This window comes from Schistocerca cancellata, chromosome 4, assembly GCF_023864275.1.
Source record: "Schistocerca cancellata isolate TAMUIC-IGC-003103 chromosome 4, iqSchCanc2.1, whole genome shotgun sequence".
NCBI classification, from domain to species: Eukaryota; Metazoa; Arthropoda; class Insecta; order Orthoptera; family Acrididae; genus Schistocerca; species Schistocerca cancellata.
The window spans coordinates 812,142,489-812,165,348 of record NC_064629.1 but is presented as its reverse complement, the minus strand read 5'-3'; the positions used below and the strand labels follow the sequence as shown (position 1 = coordinate 812,165,348).

The 22,860-nt window shown below is 39.7% G+C and overlaps 1 protein-coding gene across 1 annotated transcript in view; it reads left to right on the top strand.

Moving 5' to 3' along the window:
• LOC126184794 (arginine-glutamic acid dipeptide repeats protein-like) overlaps positions 1–22,860 on the top strand; it is a 186,906-nt gene that overhangs the window by 106,547 nt on the left and 57,499 nt on the right. The window contains exons 12-17 of the mRNA XM_049927373.1: positions 408–3,646; positions 7,882–7,994; positions 12,560–12,598; positions 13,355–13,556; positions 17,434–17,602; positions 18,301–18,437. Of these exons, the coding sequence (XP_049783330.1) occupies positions 408–3,646; positions 7,882–7,994; positions 12,560–12,598; positions 13,355–13,556; positions 17,434–17,602; positions 18,301–18,437 (3,899 nt within the window). The remainder of the gene's footprint in view (positions 1–407; positions 3,647–7,881; positions 7,995–12,559; positions 12,599–13,354; positions 13,557–17,433; positions 17,603–18,300; positions 18,438–22,860) is intronic.

The window sequence follows — 22,860 nt, the reverse complement described above, 5'->3', positions numbered from 1 at the left end:
ATGTGTGTGTGTGTATGTTGTCAAATTCTGGAATATCTTTTGACCGAAAGCTTACTTGTTTAGCAGTTTCTTTGTTGTGCCTATCTGTGACAACATATTTTAATGGAGCTTATATTCCAAAGAGGTTTCATTTCTCGAAATGTTTATGGTATTTGTGTTAATGATAATGTTAGGGTGACACAAGTTTAGGATCATTCACTCACCTTATGAGGTGAAAGCTCACAGTATCAATAATTCTACTTTCTCCTTGCGTCCATTTTCTCTTGCTGATGACTTTATAAGCTGAAGAGCTTTTCTTCATTAATACTTTAAGCATTGTTAATCACTAGAGCCATAAACTATCTACAGTGCAGCATATCATAACCTTTCATGCCATGTTTAATTGTTACTGTATTCTTATATTTCAGAGTCCTGCAGAGAGCTTGACAACAGATAGTGGATCACTAGTAGATGATGGAGAAAACAATGAACAAGAAAGTGAAGCTGCAGAAGCCATTACAGGAAGTGTTACAATTATGTCCACTGGAAATGTAAAAGGAATAACAGACGTAATACGTCCTCTGTCAGGTGCACACAGCCCGAAAGTATCAGAGTCTCCATCATTGAGCACAAGCTCAGATAAAATAGACTGCTCAGTAGTAACTAATATTGCAGCTAATCCTGGACATTGTTCACCAGGACAGGTGGCAGGCTCTGTTGTCATTGTTAACAATGCTAATGCAAGCAGTAATAAACCTCTAATAAATGAAGCTGGGTTGACAGCTCACAATAACTTGCCAAACGTGAGTTCAAATTCAGTGTCATGCATATCGGTAGTAGGTTTGAAGGTACCAGTTCCAAATTTAAGTGCACTTGATGATACTAGAAGCAACAAGTCAGCCTCCCAAGAAGAAATTCATGGTATTGTATGTGATATGAAACATAGTGTTGTTAAGGAAAATACAAAGGCAAGTCATCGGATACCTTACAGTGCTCTTGACGATGAAAGCACATCAAGCACTGAAAAAAGTTTGTCAGATAGTAAATTACATAAGTTAATGGATGAAGAGCCACCACGATTGGTCATAAAACGAGAATTTCAGCAGGACGCACTTGATAGAAGGGAGCGAGAAAAGGAAGCAGTCAAGATGAATGATGAAGTTCTAAATATGTCTGCAATGATGAAAGTTGTAATTAAAGAAGAATCTGAAAATAGTAGTGATGCAGTATCAAATATGCAGATGAATTTGTCCAATATGGGTGTCATTGTAAAAGAGGAACTAGAAACCTCACGTTCTCCAAATCCATCGCAGATGCTTGGAAATTCTCCGTTGGTAGGAGTTGACCTTAATAATCAAATTGGACCTCTGGTTGGGAGCAGTAGTGTGCCATCACACTTGCCACTATCAAGATGTATTAAAATCGAACCAGCATTTCTGAGAGAAGATCGACAAACTCATGCATTGGAACTGTCAACCAATGTTCAGTCATCACCTGCTCGAGATCCTCTGTCTCCCATACTTTCGTCAAATATTGTGCAGGCACCTCAAGTAACGTCTGGTAGCTCAGGCAGTATATCGCACTGTTCTGATTCACCTCTTTTAAAAATAGTTGGACATCATCATCATCTGTCTTCTAACACTGCAGTTATTAGGCAGACATCTGAAGTGCAAGTTTCAGGTGGTTCAGACAGACCAGTTAGTTTCAGTGATGAAAACCGAGACGCAAAGCTACAGTCTTCAGGACAGATTTCTGGTCAGCAGCCGACAGTACTGCAACATCCTTCCCAGGTGCTGCAACTCCAACAACAAAGTCAAACCAGTATATCTCAGCAAAACTGCAATTATATGTCAAACTCGTCATACCACCAACAACAGCAACAGCTCCAGCTTCATCACCACCACCTCAGTCATCACCACAGATCGGCTAATCTGCCACCAGAGAAATCTGCAGTGGGCTTGTTGCACATAGTTCCACCGTGCACAAATGGGGGATCAAACAATCCACAACAGAATGAACCACAAAACTTAAAAATTAAACAAGAAGTTATAACACCATCTGATCGTATGTTGTCAGATCCTCTGCAGTCTCTGAAAGAAGTTAAGGTTCCCAGCCTTACTGGTTCCGCATTGTCTTCCTCACAGTCACTCTCTAGTGGTAGTAATGGTGCAAACACCTGCTCAGATACACAGAGACCACCTTCGCCGAGTGGGCCAGCACCTCCATTTCTGGGACCCTCAATTGAGAATATTAAGAGAGAACCAGAGAGCTATCCGAGCTCTGTTGTTGTAGGGCCTCACAGCCTTAGCAGTGTGATGCCTAAGACGCCACCCCCAAAAATTCATTTGGCAGGAAATGTGCAGCAGTCATTATCAAATCAACAAGGAGGAGGAACACCACACGGATCAGTAACACAGCAACCTGGAGTGACCAGTAGCCCTCGGACAACTCCATGTACACCCCCTCTGGCCTTACCCAGAGCAACATCGCGAACGCCTCCGGGTTCACAGCCTCCTTCACAACCGTCACCGAGACTCACACCGACATCAAGTCTGGCTGCTCAGAGTGGACGGCAGCTTTCACCTTTAAGCAGCTCCTCACCTGGACACCCACATCCTACTCCACATCCCCATCCTTCGCCCTTTGCTGCACCTCCTGGACTTCACCATCATCCACATTCACTTATGCATCACCATCCACTGTTTGCTGCACAAGTTGCAGCACAAGCTGCAGCTGCACATCACAGCACTTACCATCATCCTCATCCATATGCAGCTTATGGTTATCCACTTCCTTATCCATATGGACCACCTCTTCCTCAGCCACCACCTCATCACCCTACCCCACCATCTTTACATCGTTCTTCTCATGAAAGTACAAAAGTTGAAGTAAGGAATAGTGAAACACATTCTGTGCATCATTCTACACATGCTACTAGCATAACACGACAGGAAACTGCTACCACACCTGTGGATGAAGCGGAGGAACGTCATCACTCGCAAGAACAATCTTCCTCTCACCACCACCATTCTTCCCACCATTCCTCCCACCATTCCTCCCACCACTCCTCCCATCATTCATCACATCAACAGTTGTCTTCAGAAAAAACAACTAGTCATCAAAGTATCCAAAGTGGCAGTCATTCTGTTGCAATCTCTCATTCAGCAACTTCCTCTAGTACTGCCTCTGTACACAGAATCAGTGTTAGTAGCAAGCAGAGTTCTTCTGGAACATCTAGTCCAACATGTCACATATCAGCAACTCTTTCATCATCCGTATCCTCCTCTACATCAATATCACATCCTTCCTCCAATCAGAACAACCATTACCATTCACATCATCATTCACATAGTCATCATCAGCATCACCACCAGACAACTTCCAGTGATAGATCTTCTCCGGTTGGATCTGCTACTGTTCCATCTGTAATGAATGTTCCTCTTCCGTTGAGCCAAACTGGTCCAGCAACAGGGAGGAGTTCAAGTCACCAACATCATCAGAACTCTCACCATTCAAAATCAAGTTCTGGAACCTCCTCTCATCATCATACTGGGCAGCCTGGACTAGTAGTTCAACCTATACTACCACCATCTCTTGCTCATCACCATGTTGCACTGGGAGGAGTTCCACCAACTGCTGGCCCTACATCTTCCTTGGAAGCACTGAGGTAAGTGCTTGTTATGTTGACCTTTGGATATTTTTCACCTGTGTTGTATTCTATATATTTTTCTGGAATTTTCTAGAAGTCCAACATAATTTTTGAGTGACTTTTGTGTTTCTGCTGTAAACGATACGTCTTTCCCCTTCCTTGCTAGATAAAATCACAGTAACGTAATTGTAACATAATTTCAGTGGATCACAACTGGAAAGGAAAGAGGTGTATAATTTAACACAATTTTCTTATTTAACTACTGCTCCATCCCAGTAAAAGTTGTATCATGGAAGCAATGTAGTACAATTACTGTCTTAATAAATTCAAAGGGGCAACTAACCATTGTAGTTTCAGATTTTAGTCATTCAACCAACTGAGATCAGAAAGTAATGCGACATATGCTTATGGTATGATGATACATAATATCCCCATGAGCATATAAGCTATAGAGATGGTTTCCCACCTTGAGTGAAACTTACCTGCAATGAAAAAGGTCAACTGTACACCCTGCGTTATTTCAAAAAATATCAATAGTTGATTTTTGATAAAACTGTGCAGAATGATGCGACTGTTATGAGTGATTTGATCACTGAACCTGTAGATGTATTATTCTACTTCGGTCAGTCTTGACCAGTTGAATCAATATTTTATAGGTTGTGTCATTCTGAAAGCTTAATTATTGGTTATGTGTGTAGCATAACTATGCCTTGGAAATTAATAATAATAATAATAATAATAATAATAATAATAATTCATCAAGAAGCAGTAGATGGTTTTCTGGGAAACTAGCCAAGCAGTTATATGACGTCTGGTGAATCTTTCATTCTGATTTCTGAGATCACTGGTGTTTGTTGCCAAAGAACTGACACAACTGCAGGAGAAGGAGAGACTGTTGGCACACTCCATTTCAAAACTATTGATGTAGGCTGAAATATCAGAAAATATGTCATGTACTATTTTTTCCACCACCTCCTCCTCTTCCTCGCCTTTTCCCATTTCTCTGCAGTGTCAGTGTTCTTATATGGATTTTGGCAATGTTACTGACAGTTGGTTGCCAGATGACCCTCCTGACATCACCACTCCCCCCCCCCCCCCCACACACACACACACACACCCCCACACCTGCCCTCCCAGACAGAATCCATGTATCCTATGTCTGCATCTTGGCGTCTTGAGTAAATCTCATGTTCATGTGTGAGAATGTTTTCTAAATGTTTGTGCAGCATGTATTAGTGGCAGGACATGGGTATCAACCTGGTATTCACCTATCTGGAAGTGGGAAACCACCTTTAAACCATATCCAGCCCTCAGCGTTAATTTGCAAAGCGATTCAACCTGAGGCAGGCTCAAATCCCAGAAGTAGCATGTTATATGCTTGGCAATCTGGGCAGGTTATCATATGTGTAAATTGGCATTATATTCCTAATCTTAGTAATTGAGCACTATAAACACTGTTAAATTCTGCAGTTACTAATTTTGATGTGCCATACCAAGGCCTGCGATGTATGTAGATTATACAAGAGGGGACCAAAAAATTCCCAAATCAAAATAATGCCTATTTGACACAATGAATTTTTTCTAACAGCCTTCCCACTACCAGAAACATTTTTTGAAGGGTTCAACTGGGATTTTACTGATAGCTTGCAGTGTTTTTATGCTCTCCCCCCCCCCCCCCCCCAAACTTCATCTAGATAATCAAAATGATGATGTAATAGTTCCTTCATATGTGAGATTGTGAGGAAATGTTAAGCGGGACAAGATTTGGTGAATGGGTGGGTGAGGAACGGCTATCATGGTTTCCCTTTTTGTATTTCTTTATTTTATGAATAATGTCATTTCGATCACTTAATGTTTCTTTTATTTATTACCTCATTTTGTTTAACAAATTTTGACTACTGCCATCATAGGACCCAAAATTAGAATTTCCTAAATTAAGTTCAGTATCTATATACTGTTAATTGTGTTTCATGGCAAAAGCTTTTGGTTTTGCTAAGCAATAAGTGCCAGGTATTGTTTTGAAGCAGCAACAGTTTCTCAGTTGCCCTTAAGCCTAGTAATTTCTGTCATACATTTTCATCATATGTTTCCAAAACACTCAAGTATACTTCCAGATTAATAGTTTGTCCAGATGGAAAATACTCCCTTTCACATCAGTGAAACACATGAGCATTGTCTTCATGTGTTGTCTCAGTCGGCATATATTCTTGTGTCTCAGAAATGATTTTTACTAGCATTATTGTTGCTTTCCAGAAAAAAGTCTAAGCTATTTTGCAACTGATATTTCAGTTTTTTTTTTTTTTTTACACACAGTTATGCCTTCTGTGACAGCAGCACAAATTTCATGAAAAGCTGTTTCATATTCAGTTCCTGCAATAAAGTGTCCTTGCATGTGCTCCGCAACACAGAAATCATCTCTAAAATCTTTTTAATCATCTAACAGTGAACTATGGGACAGGATTTTGGATTCTTAACATGTTTCATGATGCTGCAGGTTGTTTAGGTTAAGGTTGATTTTTAAAAAATCCACCCTCTCCCCCATTTGAAATGTGAAAAACACTCATGTATAAAATCTTCCTCAGTGTTCAGATCAGGTCAGATCAGAGTTAAAACTTGAGCTTTAGGAGCTTAACTCCATGTTCTTTGCCAGGAAATGACTGTCCGCTGTCTGCCTCCTATATAGTGGTGTTCAGTCTTGTGAATGCTTCAGTGACATAACTTTGAATTCTAACTTCTGTTGGTGGTGACATCATCTGAAGGGCTGGATTCACATCTGCAGGTGCAGGAGATTATTAATGTGTCAGTATGTCCCCTGCACCACTGGGTCACCATTGAGGAGTGAAAGGGGAACAGAGACTGCCTCCAGTGCTATAAAGGAGGCGGACCTTGCTCCCAGCAGAAAATCATCCGCGCACAGTGTACATGGTGTTAATTGTCAAAAGCTTGAGTTTTAACTCCAATTTTACATGGTCTGAACATTTAAAAGATTTTATACAGGGATGCTGCTATGAAAAACTTTTGATTTCTCTCACACTTGTGCTTTTCTTAGACTGTTTTCCTTACATGCCTTGTCAGGTTCGCTAGTCTCAGCTGCAAAAATTTCTGGCAAAAACAGAAACACCACATGTATCTGTTCTTCATGATCTGCTGTAGTGAAAGTCCTAAAATACCACACAAAATGTATGAGGGCATGCTGAAAAGTAATGCCTATGAATTTTTTTATTCTGTACTCAGTATTGGTTGAAGTATTAATGTCATGCATTATTATTACTCGGTCAAATTTCTTGCTATGTTGATGCAAGTTGCATGCCCTCTGCCACTAGAGGGCTCTGAATTGTAGTGTGTAATGTGGTGAATTGTAATGTAACTATATCAGTGCAAGAGAGGCCCTCAGAAAACTGAAAGTATGAATTTGAAGAGTTTGTCCACATGTGGAGCACTGTCTCCTTCAACATGAAAATATGAGCCCTGTGATATCTGTAACAATCTGACACCATAGATTCACTGTAATTGATCAATCTCCATACAGTCCTGACTTGGTCCCATCTGAGTTTCATCTGTTTTCAAAATTTAAAGAACTCCTTGAAGAACTTCACTTTAATAGTGATGAAGTAATGCAAGGAGAGGTGAGATTGTGGCACAATCAACAAAATCAAACATTCTGTAGTGATGGTATCAACAAACTGGTCTCTCGTTGGGAGAATTTTTCTTTTTTTCTTTTTTTCTTTTTTTTTTTTTTTTTTTTTGCCACATGTTTTTGTTGAGAAATAAATATGGAGACATGAGCAATAAAGCATGTAGCATGTTTTAAAGTTTGTTTCATTTAAAAAGCTTTAAGAGTTTTCACGTGAAAATTTCAGAAGCATTACTTTTCAGTACACCCTCTTAGGTGTTTTACTGTAAATAATGGGACCTCATCAGGAATAATTAATTCTATCAAATGTGGTTTGACGTTTTGGCACTGAGGCACACTTATGTACAACGAAAGGAATTGGATTAAAGTTTGTAGATCTGGACAACAGCAGCTGTATGAGTATCTTTGTTAAACAGCAACCACAGCAAGCAAATTCTGAAATCAGTGTTCGTGTAATAAAAGAACAATAGAGAATGAGTGTCAGGCTAGTGGTAATTACTTGTATTGGTGTTTCCCTGTTTTCCACTGCAAATTGCTCTTTTTTTTAATGTAACTTTTTAATGAAATTAGTATAAATGTTGTATATTTTGGCTAATATTGTTTCTCAATTATTTGACAGAGCTCATGCCCAGGCTGCAGCCAGTATGCAACAACAGTCACAACCGGTTCAGCAGGGATCTCTAACGTTTGGCATGATTCGCCCTTCATCTCATTCCCCATTGCAACAAACGGGTTAGTATGATTGGACTGTGCCTATAATGAAAGTTTTGTAAGTTTTAGTTCTACTTTTTATGGCTCAGGCTTTGAAAGAAAATCCAGATAACATCTATTGGATTATTATTATTAAAAACAAAAAACTGTTGCTGTTCTTTGCTCATATTTTCTTCCATTTTTGTATGGAGATTTTATGTCAGGTTCTTCCATTTGAATAGTGGCACATATGTAATGTATAATTTTGGGTTATCTCCAAATGAACATGAAAAAGTAATCATTTTGTAGTTGAAATGATGCTTTCTTTAATTTTGTAAGTAGATACAACAGTAAATTTTGCCTTGTCTCAGATTCTGGAAACACATTGCACATTTGAAGAACTAAGTATCCTGAGAGAAAGGAATGGAATAGTCAGGCAAGATTAAAGACAGCTGAAATGGGGAGAACTTATAGTAATGGTAGGTCATACACATAGAGACAGTGGAAGGAAAATAGTTACAGCATGAAAAGGGAAACAGTAATGAAAGAGATAGTAAAATGATCCAAGAACAAAGTAGATAAAATAGTTATAAGCAGACCAGAGGGCCAAGCCAAGGTTGTGCTTGTTGCAAAAGTGATATAAATGTCAAGTAACAAATGATAGTAAATAGAACAATAAAGACAAGGCTTTAGTAAGGACAGAACATGATACAGGCCAGCACCGATTAATTATTGAGACTTCAGTGCTCTGTGGATACTGTTGTGTCAGTGGATTTAGTGTCTGCATGCAGTAATTGATGAGTTCCCAAGTTGCATATAGTGACACGTCATTAACACAGTACAGAAAGAACAAAGTTTAACATAATGTAGCTTCTGATTGATGACTGGAAGGGGTCTTCCTGATTCTGGTATGAACATCGTAGCCAAGAGTCTGTCATGACTTTGGTCACGACTGTGATTTTTTTAAATATTTGAATTTTTTAAAAATTTTATATGTCATGTTCCACAGGACTAAATTGAGGAGCAAGTCTCCATGATCATGGAACGAATCAATACATGAAATTATAACACAAGAGTAATAACAGATAAAATGAAACATACATGAATCCTACACAGATGACAAGCCATGTCGTGACACTAGTCCATTGCGACATGGGTCTTGATGATAACTGTCATGGCCACTGAGATACAGAGTCCAGAGAAGGCCAGCATTGGACAGATGAAGGCTCCAAAACTGGTAACTGTTGGGTCGGCATGTTGGAGGTGGTGTGAGCTCCAAATGATGGGCTGTGAGGTAGGTCTTAAGGTCTGAGCTTAAGGAGAAGTGGGACCTGGTGTACTGCTGCCAGCTTGCAGTTGAGCAGCATCTTTGTAGGCAGCAGGCAGAAGGACGTCATGCGGGACTCGGCAAGCACATGACAGCAGATGCCGTATAGTCTCTGCGATGGCAATGCCATTGTTGCCGATGCACAAGCTGCTTTAGAGTGAGTCGGGCATCCCTGCTGATGCCTGCTAGAGGTTAACATGTCAGCAGGTGTTTATAGTTCGTCTGTAGTAATGTTTCTATAATGTGCAGTGTACTAGTGATGCTCAGTATGTGACTGTTCCCAATGGAGTAGTGCCTGCGGTACTGGAGCAAACTAACCACTGGGTTTGGGTGTTGTGGCAGAAGTAGAAGTTACCAGCATATAGCCAGACGTGGCATCCTTTCCCCTTGAAGGAAAAATACAGTGAAGCCATCTTGACATAGGCTACAGATTCTGCATCCCTTCCTATTGGTGGGAGATGGTGGAACAGATGAGTAAGAGTGATGGTGTCAGGTGTCCACAGGGAAGCTGTTGCTCCCCCAGTGATATGGAATGTCTGAGGGTTTGAGGACCTTGTGGCACCTGTGACCTTGTCCCCAAAATCTGGGACCTGAGGCTGTGTGGTGTGCGTAGGAGCATGGGAGAAGAGGGCTGGTAGGGAGGACTGGAGCGGTATGTAGGATGTTGCTGGATGTGGTGGTACGCATAGAAGCACGGAAGGAGAGAGTGGAGCAGCAGAGGAAGTGAAGACACTGGCACATAGTCGAAAGTCACCTAGATGAGAGGAGGCACGAAGTGTTGCACCACCCTCACGAGAGAGGGCGGCAATGGCTGCATCTTCTTAGTGAGGGAGCATAGTACAGGGGCAGTTTCAGGCATGGCTGGAGGGAACATGATGTGTGACACCCTCATGAGGGAGGCTGTGGCCAGAGCTGCAACTTATCGCAAAGGCTCGTGTTGGAAGTAGTGTTGGGCTCACTGCCAGAGGAGGATGGTGGAGGACATGCCATGGCTGTAATGTCTGGAACACCATTGGGCATGGCAGGAGGAGAGCAGCAGCTGGGTGGCGGATGATATTAGATGCTGCGATCAGGTAACTTGATCCTTCTCGCCAACTTTAGTGTTTCGAGTGTTAGGCTGCTTGCAGTAAATGATGAGTGCCCAAGTTGCGTATTGTAACACTTTATTAACAGTGCATGGAAGGAACAAAGTTCACTATAATGTAGCTTTTGAATTATACAAGTGAAAGGGGTCCTTCCGATATGAGATGAACATGACATAGCCGAAAGTCTATTAAAACGTGGGTCGTGACAATGTCGTAATGTAGGTCACGATGCTAGTTCACCGTGGTGTGGGTCGTGACAGTAACTGCAATGGCTGCCAAGATACCGAGCTGAGGAAGGTCAGTTTGGCCGTTCGACGGCTCTGAAAGCGATTTGTACTGCTGCTTACATGCGGTCGAGTGGCATCTTTATATGCAGCGGGCGGAAGGACACCAGATGCGATGCAGCCGCTGTGATGGCAGCATCACTGTCAGCAGTGCATGTGATGCTTGAGAGCTAGGCTGGTGACCCGGTATTGGCTGCCAGAGATTGGTATGTCAGCATGCATTTATGGTTTGTCTGCAATAATGTTTCCATAAACGTGGTGTACTAGTGGTGCTCAGCATATGACAGTCTCCAACAGAGGAGTGCCTGTGGCACTCTATCCGCTGGTTGTGGGCATTGTGCTGGAAGCAGAAGTGGCCGGCGTATTACCAGAGATATGGCGGAGGGCAAGCACTAATCATTATAAATAAGGAAATACACTCCTTGCACGTTACTGCGTCTCTGAGCTGCTGTACCGCTTCAGAAGACCTTGTTTTGTCAAAGCTGTAAATTGTCATACCATTGTATTAGCTTTCTTGCTCAGTCAGTACCGTCTGCAAGTATCAATTTTTGGCCCATTTTTTATACTGCAGTACAATTTTAATCTTAGAGTATTACCATTTACCTAGATGCAATTATTGACTGCAGAATCATCAAAAATCTGTTATGCCAAATTGGTCTCTTGCATGTCTTATGTATAATGCATGTCCTAAGCCTTGTACTGATAAGGACAAATATCATATGTATAATTAAATCTGTACAAATAATGCCTTTGGTCTGGTGGAACATGACAAGATTAAAATCGCATATATTACTGAATAAAATAACAACACTTAATGTACGGGCTCTGACTGATCAACAGTTTATGTGTGAAACTGAAATCCAAAGTAACAAGTAATATTGTAAAGTGCAGTTTGTCTTAATGTTTTGTTTACAAAGAATTTGACACAAATTTGTCTCAAATTTACTTCTAAAAGCCTTCTGTTTGGTATTGAGCATGTGTATAAAAAGAAACGTCACTCAGTGCATTTCTTGGGAACTGCCAATGCTGTAGGAGTTTAGAGGAATATGACAAAACTTCAAAAATGAAATGTTAAACGACTGAACAGTTTTAGGTAATATGTTTTGTCATGTTGCATGCAACATAAGTATTAAAAAGGAAATATAGTTACATAAATCACATTCTGAAGAGACTGTTGTCTTTTTAGCAGTTTTAAATAGCCATGTGCTTGTGTAAATAAACGTGTCTTGCTAGGAACTTTGCCTGCAAGAGCAGTGTGCAACATGGCAAGTTTTGTATTACAGATGAAATCCCCATTTATTAACATTCAGACACTACGTCTATATCTTGTTTCACTTCATATGAATAAGCGGTGGGCAATAAAGAGTATTCCTGCAGCTCTGTATTCACATTACTCCATGCATAAGCTGATGTATTTTTTATGTTTTCCTAAAATCAAGAAACAGCACTGTTTCAGATTGAGGATTTGTAACATTGTGAGAATGTATCAGATATTTCACCATGTTCTGTGTTCAATGACACGAGAGAAAGACATGTCACTTGTCATTGTAATAGAAATTGATTTAGTATATTAACTGCTTTCATATTACAGAAGTTAATTTTCTTTTGAAACTTAGTGATCATTTGCTTCAATTTTTTTGTGTTAGTATGGATGACAGTTACTGACATATGATAGTATGCTGTACATTTTTGAATTAGTAATAAATATGCATATACTTAAATAATTGCTCTTAAATGCATGACAGACAGAGTTTATTATTGCAATATTATTGATTCAGGAGAAGCACTGAAACTGAGACATATTTAGCCCACCATTTGTTGCTTAGTTGCTTTAAAACAGCATTCCCATGAGTCCTTGTCTCATGTAACTTAAATTTTTTTCTTCTTCCTTTGGATTGCTTGTGGAACTAGTGTGGTTAATGCTGCCAGCTGCGGAGTCAGGGTTGCCAGGTAAGAAGCCTCACAGTGAATGTAAAATGTTACCCTTAAGTCACATGATGGAGGCTCAAAGGTTGGGCTCTGCAAAGATGTTTGACAATATATTATTTGAGCAGGATTTAGATTCTTCATCTAGTAAGAATCAGTTGGCAATTAAAAGGGAAAAGGTTGCTTGGGAGCTAAGTTATGAATAGACATCCAGAGATACTTGTGTATTTACTGTGATTTATAAATATTTGCATTCAAATGGTATACCTCTGAGTCTTTGCTTGGTGTAACCCAAACACAGCTCTTTGTTTGTATGTATGTATGTATGTATGTATGTATGTATGTACGTTGTTTTGCATTGCTTTGGTGTTAGCATGCCTCCATTCAGGCAAGTGAAATGTTACTACAATTTATGTGGCAGGAATGTGCATGAGTTGCTCCTCCTTAATTGTCTTCCTTCTTATTAGTTGACATTCTGATTTATTGGCATTTAATTTATTCAGTTGTTGACAATCATCAAATGATGTAATAAAGTTTGTAAATCAAGGATGAGAATTTAAATGCTTTCAACCCTTTTTAAAGCTTTGGTTTGAATTCTTGAGCTTCCAGTTGTGTTTCAGAAGTTATATAAATTCTGAGTAATTTGAATGGCAGATTCTGGATACAATTAACAAACAAAATTAATATTCCAGTGTCCAAATATAAATGCATGATTCATGGTGGGAAATAACTTTCTCTTAACAATTGTTTAATAAAACTGACATAATTTTTTGTATGCAGGATCACACCATCACACCCCTCGACATATTGTAGGTTTACCAGATGATTTGAAATCTGAAACATTGAGCGACATGGATGCTCAGATTACGGCATCACAGCAGCCAGAAGAGGATGAGATTCCGAGCCCAAATCATGTTCCCAGAGGCCCAAGCCCAGAACCAAAGATAGAAGATACAGAATGTCATCGTAGCCAGAGTGCCATGTGAGTAACGATAAAATAATGTGTCTGCACGTAAGTGAGCCTTCTCTCTCGCTGTTGTCCCTTTGATCTTAATATGTACGGTGGTATGTGATATCCATTCTCCTTTTAGGTGATATAAGACTTTGTTTGTTTTGTGCTAAGAGTGTTGTGAAAAAAGTGTTAATAAGTTTATGGTTTAGCTTTGCATTCACTGTGGCACCTTGTGTGTATCGTCTTTTGTGATACTGCTTATATCCAGTTTTATTTATGAATGTTATTCTTCACTTCAAGCAGATCCAACCTGTTCTTAATTATGGAGATCAAAGTAGAAATGACACAGTTTTCATCATACCATCTTTTATCCGTTTAAGGTTTTAGCTGTTAAAAACTTTTATTTTGATCTCGCTTGTAAGAATCTGTGACGATAATTAGCTAAGTAGTTTTCTGTTCTCTCTCTCTTTAAGAATGGCAGTGAGACTTATATAAGTGTATTATGTTATTTTTAAGTGTGTTTCTTTCTTGTCTTCTTTTTCCACTGCAAGCTGTTGAATAGGAATAGATGTGATTTCTTTGCTGCATTGGCCAACTCATCAATTAATTCATGTTAATGCATGTAGGCATGAGCAGAATAAAGGTGCAATACTTGCAAACCCTTTATCTGGTGTTTGATTTCTATTTTGTGTAAGAGCTGCAAGTTTTCTGTGGCTCAATAGTGTATAAGGGACTTTTTGATGAGATTTGATTTAACCAGGGAGACAAAACTGCAATACTCTTAGTCCCTCGTTTCCCTCACCTAAACTAACTCAAATGTACAGTATCTTTCCCTTTCATTCTAGTAAAGCCAACCAGTACCCCAAAAGAGTAGTAGGAGTCCATTTACTGGGTCTCTGTTAGCCACAGTTTCTTTGGAATTAATGGCCCAAATATTTTGCCTCTTTTGGTACAATGCTTCACACTAAAAGATTAAAAGTGATGTGGTTTCATCTCTTGTACTATATAATTTGCACTTAGTGACTTCTTTCTGTAGTCCCATTATGTGCAGGTATTTCTTGAAGTTCTCATGGCCATTCACTAGATCTATCATGAGTTTATTTACCTCCTGTTCAAGCCCAGGATTACAGAACTCCTCTTTAAATATGGTTTTGACATTGTTAGCTTGCAGTTTTTTTAAAAATACTTCTTGAGTATTAAGCTAGGCGACATCATTCAGAAGGCAAGATATTTTGGCAACTCGACTTCTTGCTGCCGGCAGGTGTTCCTGATAATTAATTGAATTCTGATGGGCACCTCTTCCACTGTGCTGATAAGTTCCACTGTAGATAGGGTAGTTGGTGTCAGTGCAAAATTTAGCCCCTATTGTAGCACAGGTAAGTTAGCACTGTCAGTTATTTTCTTTGTGCAATTGATTACAGTTCTTAGAGGTCTTTCTTGCAGTGGTTTAGTGGTAAGGCATTTGTACTTCGCGGTTTGTCTGCAAGTGGCCAATTGTCGTGCTCTGTTGGCTTGAGACCAGCAAACTACATCTGTTCACTCCCACAATTCATGGGAGAGTGTTGACGCCAACTGGATGTGAAGTGTGAAGAGTTCTCTTGAAGTCTTGTCTCATCTGTGCCGAATGTAGCAGATCGTACCTAGTCTGGCCAAGTGCAGAGGGTGGATATGCTAATCATAGGGAGCTCCAACATTGGATGGGTAATGGAGTCCCACAGGGAAATAGAAGACAGGTCGGGAAAGAATGCCAATGTACACTTTGTATGCTTGCCGGGGGTTCTCATCTGAGATGTGGAGGAGGCTCTCCCAGTGGTTCTCGAGTGTCCCGGGTCCAACTGGCTGCAAATTGTGGCTCATGTCAGCATGAATAATGCCTGCTAATTGAGTTTTGAGGCCCTTCTCAGTTCCCAGGTGAAGAGGTACGTGGGATGCAGGCTAAGCTCATTATTTTTAGCATTGTATGTGTTGTCATGCGAGTTGGTAACCGTTACGTTCCAAGGAGCCAATTGTTACTTCCTCACTGCTAATGGTAAATGAGTGGAAGGCAGCCAGAGGATCTGTTCCTGTAAAGAATTTGGACCGTCAAGTAATAGTATAGGTGACACAAGTGCACTTGGAATAAATGTAATTTATCCTCAACTATTGGAAAAGAACTGCTACACTGTTGACAATTTGTGGCAGACATGGTTAGCTATAAGCAGAGTTGACACTGGTTTGCATCTGTGTACACCGAATGTTTGCCAGTAGAGCTAGCTGTCAACAACTCAGTGCAATGTTCGGCACCGACTAGTGACACGGAAGTAATCTTGACTAGAAGTTTGGTGCCCAGGTGTGCGCCACTTGTAAATCCATCTTGGCGGTCTCCATTGCCAGTGGCCTGTTGGTTTCCCATTGGTAGGAGTGTTCAAAGGGCTTCTTGCGGTGCCTGTAGGAGTCTTCCAGGCACCAGTACTGACAATATTGATAGGTTACAATGCTACAATATCCGGGGTTGAGAATGGTCCTCTTGTGTGAAGCAGAGTGGATGGTTTAAACCAGAAACTCAGACGATTCTCTCTGTGATGGTATTGGATGCGAATTTCTTGATCTCTGTTTTTGAGTGGGGAGTTGTAAGGTTTTTCTTAATAGGTCAGGCATGCACTACCCGCAGGATGTGACCACTAGGGTGGTGGAGTACATGTGGCATGCATGTTGGATTTTTTTAGGTTGGAGGAACCCACCTTGGGATCAGAGATAATTTGCCTTCTGAAACTGAAGATACGTCTGCCACATTATTCTCAGAAAATGCTTTTCCCCACAGATTAAAAATATAAAAGGTTCATTTGATATTTATAAATTGCAGGAGCATCCATGGTTAGATCCTCAAATTAGTATTGATTAGTGAAGGTTGTAATGCCAAGGTAGTAATAGGAACAGAAAGTTGGTTGAAACCAGAAGTGAATAGCAATGAAATCTTACATTCAACTTGGAATATTTATCGTAAAGATAGGATAAAGGCCAGTGGTTGTAGCATATTTATTGCAGTAAAGAATTCTATAATAAATGTGTTCTGAGGTTATCACAGTATTCCAAACGTTAATTAATTTCAGTAAAGTTAAATATCAGCGATGGGTCAGAAATTGTAAGCAGATGCTTTTATAGATCACCTGTGTCAGGAGCTGAAGTGGTATAGTGATTCAGAGAGAAATTGCAGTATTTTGTGCATCTGGTGCTATTTGGCTGTTAATATGCATTTGGTCTACTAATCTCTCTGACACCCTTTCTTTCATGTTTGAATGTTTCCTTTTCTCAACAGGTGGGTTCCCTCTTTATACTCTTTCCCAAATACCCTCTCTTTTTCTCCCTGAAGAAGGAAATTATAATTTAAAAAGCAAGGGATATTTATTTATTTTAAGTTTTTGTTGGCAATACTGTGAATTGGACTTTCTGAAGGTAAGTACTGGTTGGTCTTCCTCTTCATAATTTTACCAATTTTGCCAAATAAATTTTCTGCGTTAGATCCTATATTCTAATCTCGGATTGTTATGCATTGGAGATAAAACTGTATTGATGTACAGTAAGAAGATGGTACTGTAACTGTAAACTTTTGAAAAGTGTTAGAACTGCCCAATGACACGAAAAAGTAAACGCAGTCTTGAAGGATTAATATATATAATTTGCTATTCATTTTAATTTTTCATTTTTGCAATGATTTTTCTGAAATGGACTGAAAATGGGGTGGGGGCAGGGGGTGCGTGTGTGAAGAAAACAAAAAAGAATCAGAGCCTGTGTGTGTATGTGTATGTGTGTGTGTGTGTGTGTGTGTGTGTGTGTGTGTGTGAGAGAGAGAGAGAGAGAGAGACAGGACATTCCTTTTTATTGTCTTTGGACAATCATAAGGATTTTCATATTCCTGCTATTGTTGCAGTTTTCTGCGGCACTGGAACAGAGGCGATTTCAATTCCTGTGCAAGAACCGATCTCACATTTAAGCCAGTTCCTGATTCTAAATTAGCTCGTAAAAGAGAAGAGCGTCTTCGAAAACAAGCTGAAAGAGAAAGAGAAGAAAGGGAAAAGGCTGCATTGCAAGCACAAACGGTATGTCATATTTAAATGTTATTGCTAGAAATAGTATGGAAATTTTTGCATTGAAATGAGAACTGCACAAAATAGTATGAGCATTGAATTTCAATTTAATACAAAAAGCTGGAAGGAACTGTATGTGTTTGTGTTATTTTCATTGTTAATTTCTAGAATTTTTGCTATATTCAGTAGTGATTGCTATGAAATGAAAGGGATAGGTTGTTACTCACCACACAGAGGAAAGTCTGTTAAACTTATAGCTTTTGGACAGAAAAGTTCTTGTGTGTGTGTGTGTGTGTGTGTGTGTGTGTGTGTGTGTGTGTGTTTTTCTGCTTCTGGAGGAGGATTGTTTTGTTTGAAAGCTAAAAGTTTAGCAGTGTTTTTTGCTGTGTCTGTCTGTAACTCAGTGCCTCCTCTGTGTAGTGAGTAGCTATCTATTTTTTTCATATTGTTGTTATTCCACCCTGGACTTTCTATTGTTTGATTTACTGACTGGTATGACAAACTCTGAGACAGCATTTTATCCTGAAGGTACAAGTGTTACAGATTAAAAATGTATTGTGACATTTTCATTGCTACCCAGTCAGTTGGTTGTAGGCTGTAGGAATTCGTCATTGAAATGGCTTAACATGAATTACAGTTCCCTTAATACTTTTCTCTCTCTTCTTTTTTATACTTGGCTTTCATTATAATTTATTTTAATGTTTTGTTAGAGGAAAATCACAACACCAGAAAAATCTGAGGGTCCAAAGCCTCCTTCCCGTGGTCCCATGGAGACTATAACCTCTCCATATGAACGTTTTACACCGAGACAAGGTTATCCTGACACACCAGCATTAAGACAGCTAAGGTATGTTTGTTAAATAATGTTTGTCAAATATTCACTGTCTGCTTCTCGTTTTTGCACAGTTCTTTTTTAATTATTATTTTTAAGCTTTTTATAAAATTACAAAGATTTTTCCATAAAAAAATTGAGTGATAGGATATGGGCAATACAGACTGCATACTTCAGTTTTTATTTGTGTGTTTTAGAAGAGTTGCATTACATGAACAAAGTTAGCAGCCCTGAGTTGTTGATCATAGCTTAGCTAAGACGACACATAATTAGCATCCCAACTGAGGACTGTTTCTTCATGAAGAATTACATTTATTGGGATAATAGCTAGGGTTTGTTTAAGAATGCTCTCTCTCTCTCTCTCTCTCTCTCTCTCTCTCTCTCTCTCTCTCTCTCTCTCTCTCTCTGTGTGTGTACGTGTGCGTGTGTGTGTGTGTGTGTGTGTGTGTGTGTGTGTGTGTCCCATCCCCCATCCCTTCTTCCCTCTCGTCTCCTCAAACCCCCTCTTCCTGTATTCCTTCACTCCAGTGCAAACAAATTTCAAGACTGGTATCATTTTCTTTCAGTCTAATGATTCTATAATGATTCTAAACGTAAAAGTTTTGTCTTTTAAATAATACCAAAAGTGTAAAACAAAGGAGGCATTTCTATGAACTATGATCACCAGTTCAGGAATGTGGAAACTACTGGTTGAAGCACCACTATTTACCAGTAGTGTTCTGAGTTGTTCCCTTATCATCTAAAATTGAGCCAGTTTATGGACATTCCTTCTTTCTTTAATATTAAAAAAAATAAAAAGCAGTCTATTGAAGAGATAAAAGATGACCTTGGAATTCCAATTTGAATGGAACAAACTGCATGATCCCTCCAGATGATAATGATGATGAGACAGTTCTGTTGCTCTTAATTTTCTGTGCCCACCCATCACTTTTCTAGCAGCTGTACTGCCTGTCCCATTTGATTTACACACACCGTATACTTAATAAATATTTAAAGAGTTTTCAACAAGTAACATATTCAGTGGTGCAGTTACATTTGTTGTATCCTCTGAAAAACAACCAATTTTGAAATGGGTGAAAATATTATCAGTTTTCACCAAGAGTCCAAAGAGAGGTTAGCACACTGGACTCAAATTTTGAAGGATGACGATTCAAATCTACATCTGGCCATCCAAATTTAGGTTTTCTGTGATTTCTCTAAGTTACTCCAGTCAAATGCTGGGATTATTCCTTTGAAAAGACATGACTGATTTCCTTGTCCATCCTTGAAACATTCCTACTTGTTCTCCATCACCTCCATCTCCTCAATGTTGATGGGATGTTAAACCCTAATATTGCTTCCTTTTCCAAAGTGGGATATATTTTGCCTGGGATAACAAATTAAATGAAGACGATAATAGAGAATATAAAACAGTTTTCACCTTGGTGTTTGAATTAGAAGATAGTGCTGAAAAATAAGTTACACAGTGTGGAAATAAAGATTGGCACCAGGCACGGTGGAAGTTATGCAGAGATAACAAATACCAAAACAAGGTACAGAAAACTAAAGTTCCAGAATGACTGTTTTGGTTTGAGTACTGACTATGAAAAAAGAAATAGTGGATGACTGAAGGCATTATGTTGCTCAAGAGATGATTTGCTGACCGGATTTCACTGACACTAGGCAGGCAGGTGCTAGCTTAAATCCATACTGAATTGGAAATAACACCTGACAACCGGAACATATAGTGTGTTTAATATTCTTGGCAGGCACTATCCTGTAATTCATTGAGGGCAAGTGTACTAGAATTTTATTGTATTGTTGATAATCTGAACTTTGTGTTCAAAGATATTCTACATATACATCTACATCTACATCCATACTCCGCAAGCCACCTGATGGTGTCTGACGGAGGGTACTTTGAGTACCTCTATCAGTTCTCCCTTCTATTCCAGACTCGTATTGTTCGTGGAAAGGAAGGTTGTCGGTATGCCTCTTTGTGGGCTCTTAATCTTTCTGATTTTATCCTCATGGTCTCTTCGCGAGAAATACGTAGGAGGGAGCAATGTACTGCTTGACTCCTTGGTGAAGGTATGTTCTTGAAACTTCAACAAAAGCCCGTACCGAGCTACTTAGCATCTTTCCTGCAGAGCCTTCCACTGGAGTTTATCTATCATCCCCGTAACGCTATCGCAATTATTAAATGATCCTGTAACGAAGCGCGCTTCTCTTCGTTGGATCTTCTCTCTCTTTCTTCTGTCAACCCTATCTGGTATGGATCCCACACCGGTGAGCAGTATTCAAGCAGTGGGTGAACAAGTGTACTGTAACCTACTTCCTTTGTTTTCGGATTGCATTTCCTTAGGATTCTTCCAATGAATCTCAGTCTGGCAAATACTTTACCGATGATTGACTTTGTATGATCATTCCATTTTAAATCACTCCTAATGCCTACTCCCAGGTAATTTATGGAATTAACTGCTTCCAGTTGCTGACCTGCTGTTATTGTATCTAAATGATAAAGGATCTTTCTTTCTATGTATTCACAACACTTTATACTTGTCTACATTGAGATTCAATTGCCATTCCCTGCACCATGCGTCAATTCGTTGCAGATCCTCCTGCATTTCAGTACAATTTTCCATTGTTACAACCTCTCGATATATTACAGCATCATCCGCAAAAAGCCTCAGGGAACTTCCGATGTTATCCACAAGGTCATTTATGTATATTGTGAATAGCAACGGTCCTACTACACTCCCCTGTGGCACACCTGAAATCACTCCTACTTCGGAAGACTTCTCTCCATTGAGAATGACATGCTGCGTTCTGTTATCCTGGAAGTCTTCAATCCAATCACACAATTGGTCTGATAGTCCATATACTCTTACTTTGTTCATTAAATGACTGTGGGGAACTGTATCAAATGCCTTGTGGAAGTCAAGAAACATGGCATCTACCTGGGAACCCGTGTCTATGGCCCTCTGTGTCTCGTGGACAAACAGTGCGAGCTGGGTTTCACAACATCGTCATTTTCGAAACCCATGCTGATTCATACGAGTAGATTTCTAGTCTCCAGAAAAGTCATTATACTCGAACATAATATGTGTTCCAAAATTCTACAACTGATCGACGTTAGAGATACAGGTCTATAGTTCTGCACATCTGTTCAACGTCCCTTCTTGAAAACGGGGATGACCTGTGCCCTTTTCCAATCCTTTGGAATGCTATGTTCTTGTAGACACCTACGGTACACCTCTGCAAGGAGGAGGGCAAGTTCCTTCACGTACTCTGTGTAACATCGAACTGGTATCCCATCAGGTCCAGCGGCCTTCCCTCTTTTGAGCGATTTTAATTGTTTTTCTATCCCTCTGTCATCTATTTCGATATCTACCATTTTGTCATTTGTGCGACAATCTAGAGAAGGAACAACAGTGCAGTCTTCCTCTGTGAAACAGATTTGGAAAAAGACATTTAGTATTTCGACCTTTAGTCTGTCATCCTCTGTTTCAGTACCATTTTGGTCACAGAGTGTCTGGACATTTTGTTTTGATCCACCTGCCGCTTTGACATAAGACCAAAATTTTTTAGGATTTTCTGCCAAGTCAGTACATAGAACTTTACTTTTGAATTCGTTGAACACCTCTCGCATAGCCCTCCTCACACTACACTTTGCTTTGCATAATTTTTGTTTGTCTGCAAGGCTTTGGCTATGTTTGTGCTTGCTGTCAAGTTCCCTTTGCTTTCGCAGCAGTTTTCTAACTCATCTAATGCATATTGTACGATGGTTTTGAACTTTGTCCACTGATCCTCAACACTATCTGTACTTGAGACAAAACTTTTGTGTTGAGCCGTCAAGTACTCTGAAATCTGCTTTTTGTCACTTTTGCTAAACAGAAAAATCTTCCTATGTTTTTTAATATTTCTATTTATGGCTGAAATCATCAGTGTAGTAACCGCTTTATGATCGCTGATTCCCTGTTCTGCATTAACTGTTTCAAATAGTTCGGGTCTGTTTGTCACCAGAAGGTCTGATATGTTATTGCCACGAGTTGGATCTCTGTTTAACTGCTCAAGATAGTTTTCAGATAATGCACTTAAAAATTTTTATTGGAGTCTTTGCCCCTGCCACCTGCTATAAATGCTTGAGTCTCCCAGTCTGTATCTGGCAAATTAAAATCTCCACCCAGAACTATAACATGGTTGGGAAATCTACTCGAAATATTTTCCAAATTTTCCTTCAGGTGCTCTGCCACAGCAGCTGCTGAACCAGGGGCCTATAGAGACATCCAATTACCATGTTTGAGCCTGCTTTAACTGTGACCTTCACCCAAATTATTTCACATTTCGGATCTCCGTCAATTTCCTTCGATACTATTGCACTTTTTATCGCTATAAACATGTCTCCCCCTTCACTGTCCAGCCTGTCTCTGCGGTATACATTCCAATCTGAGTTCAG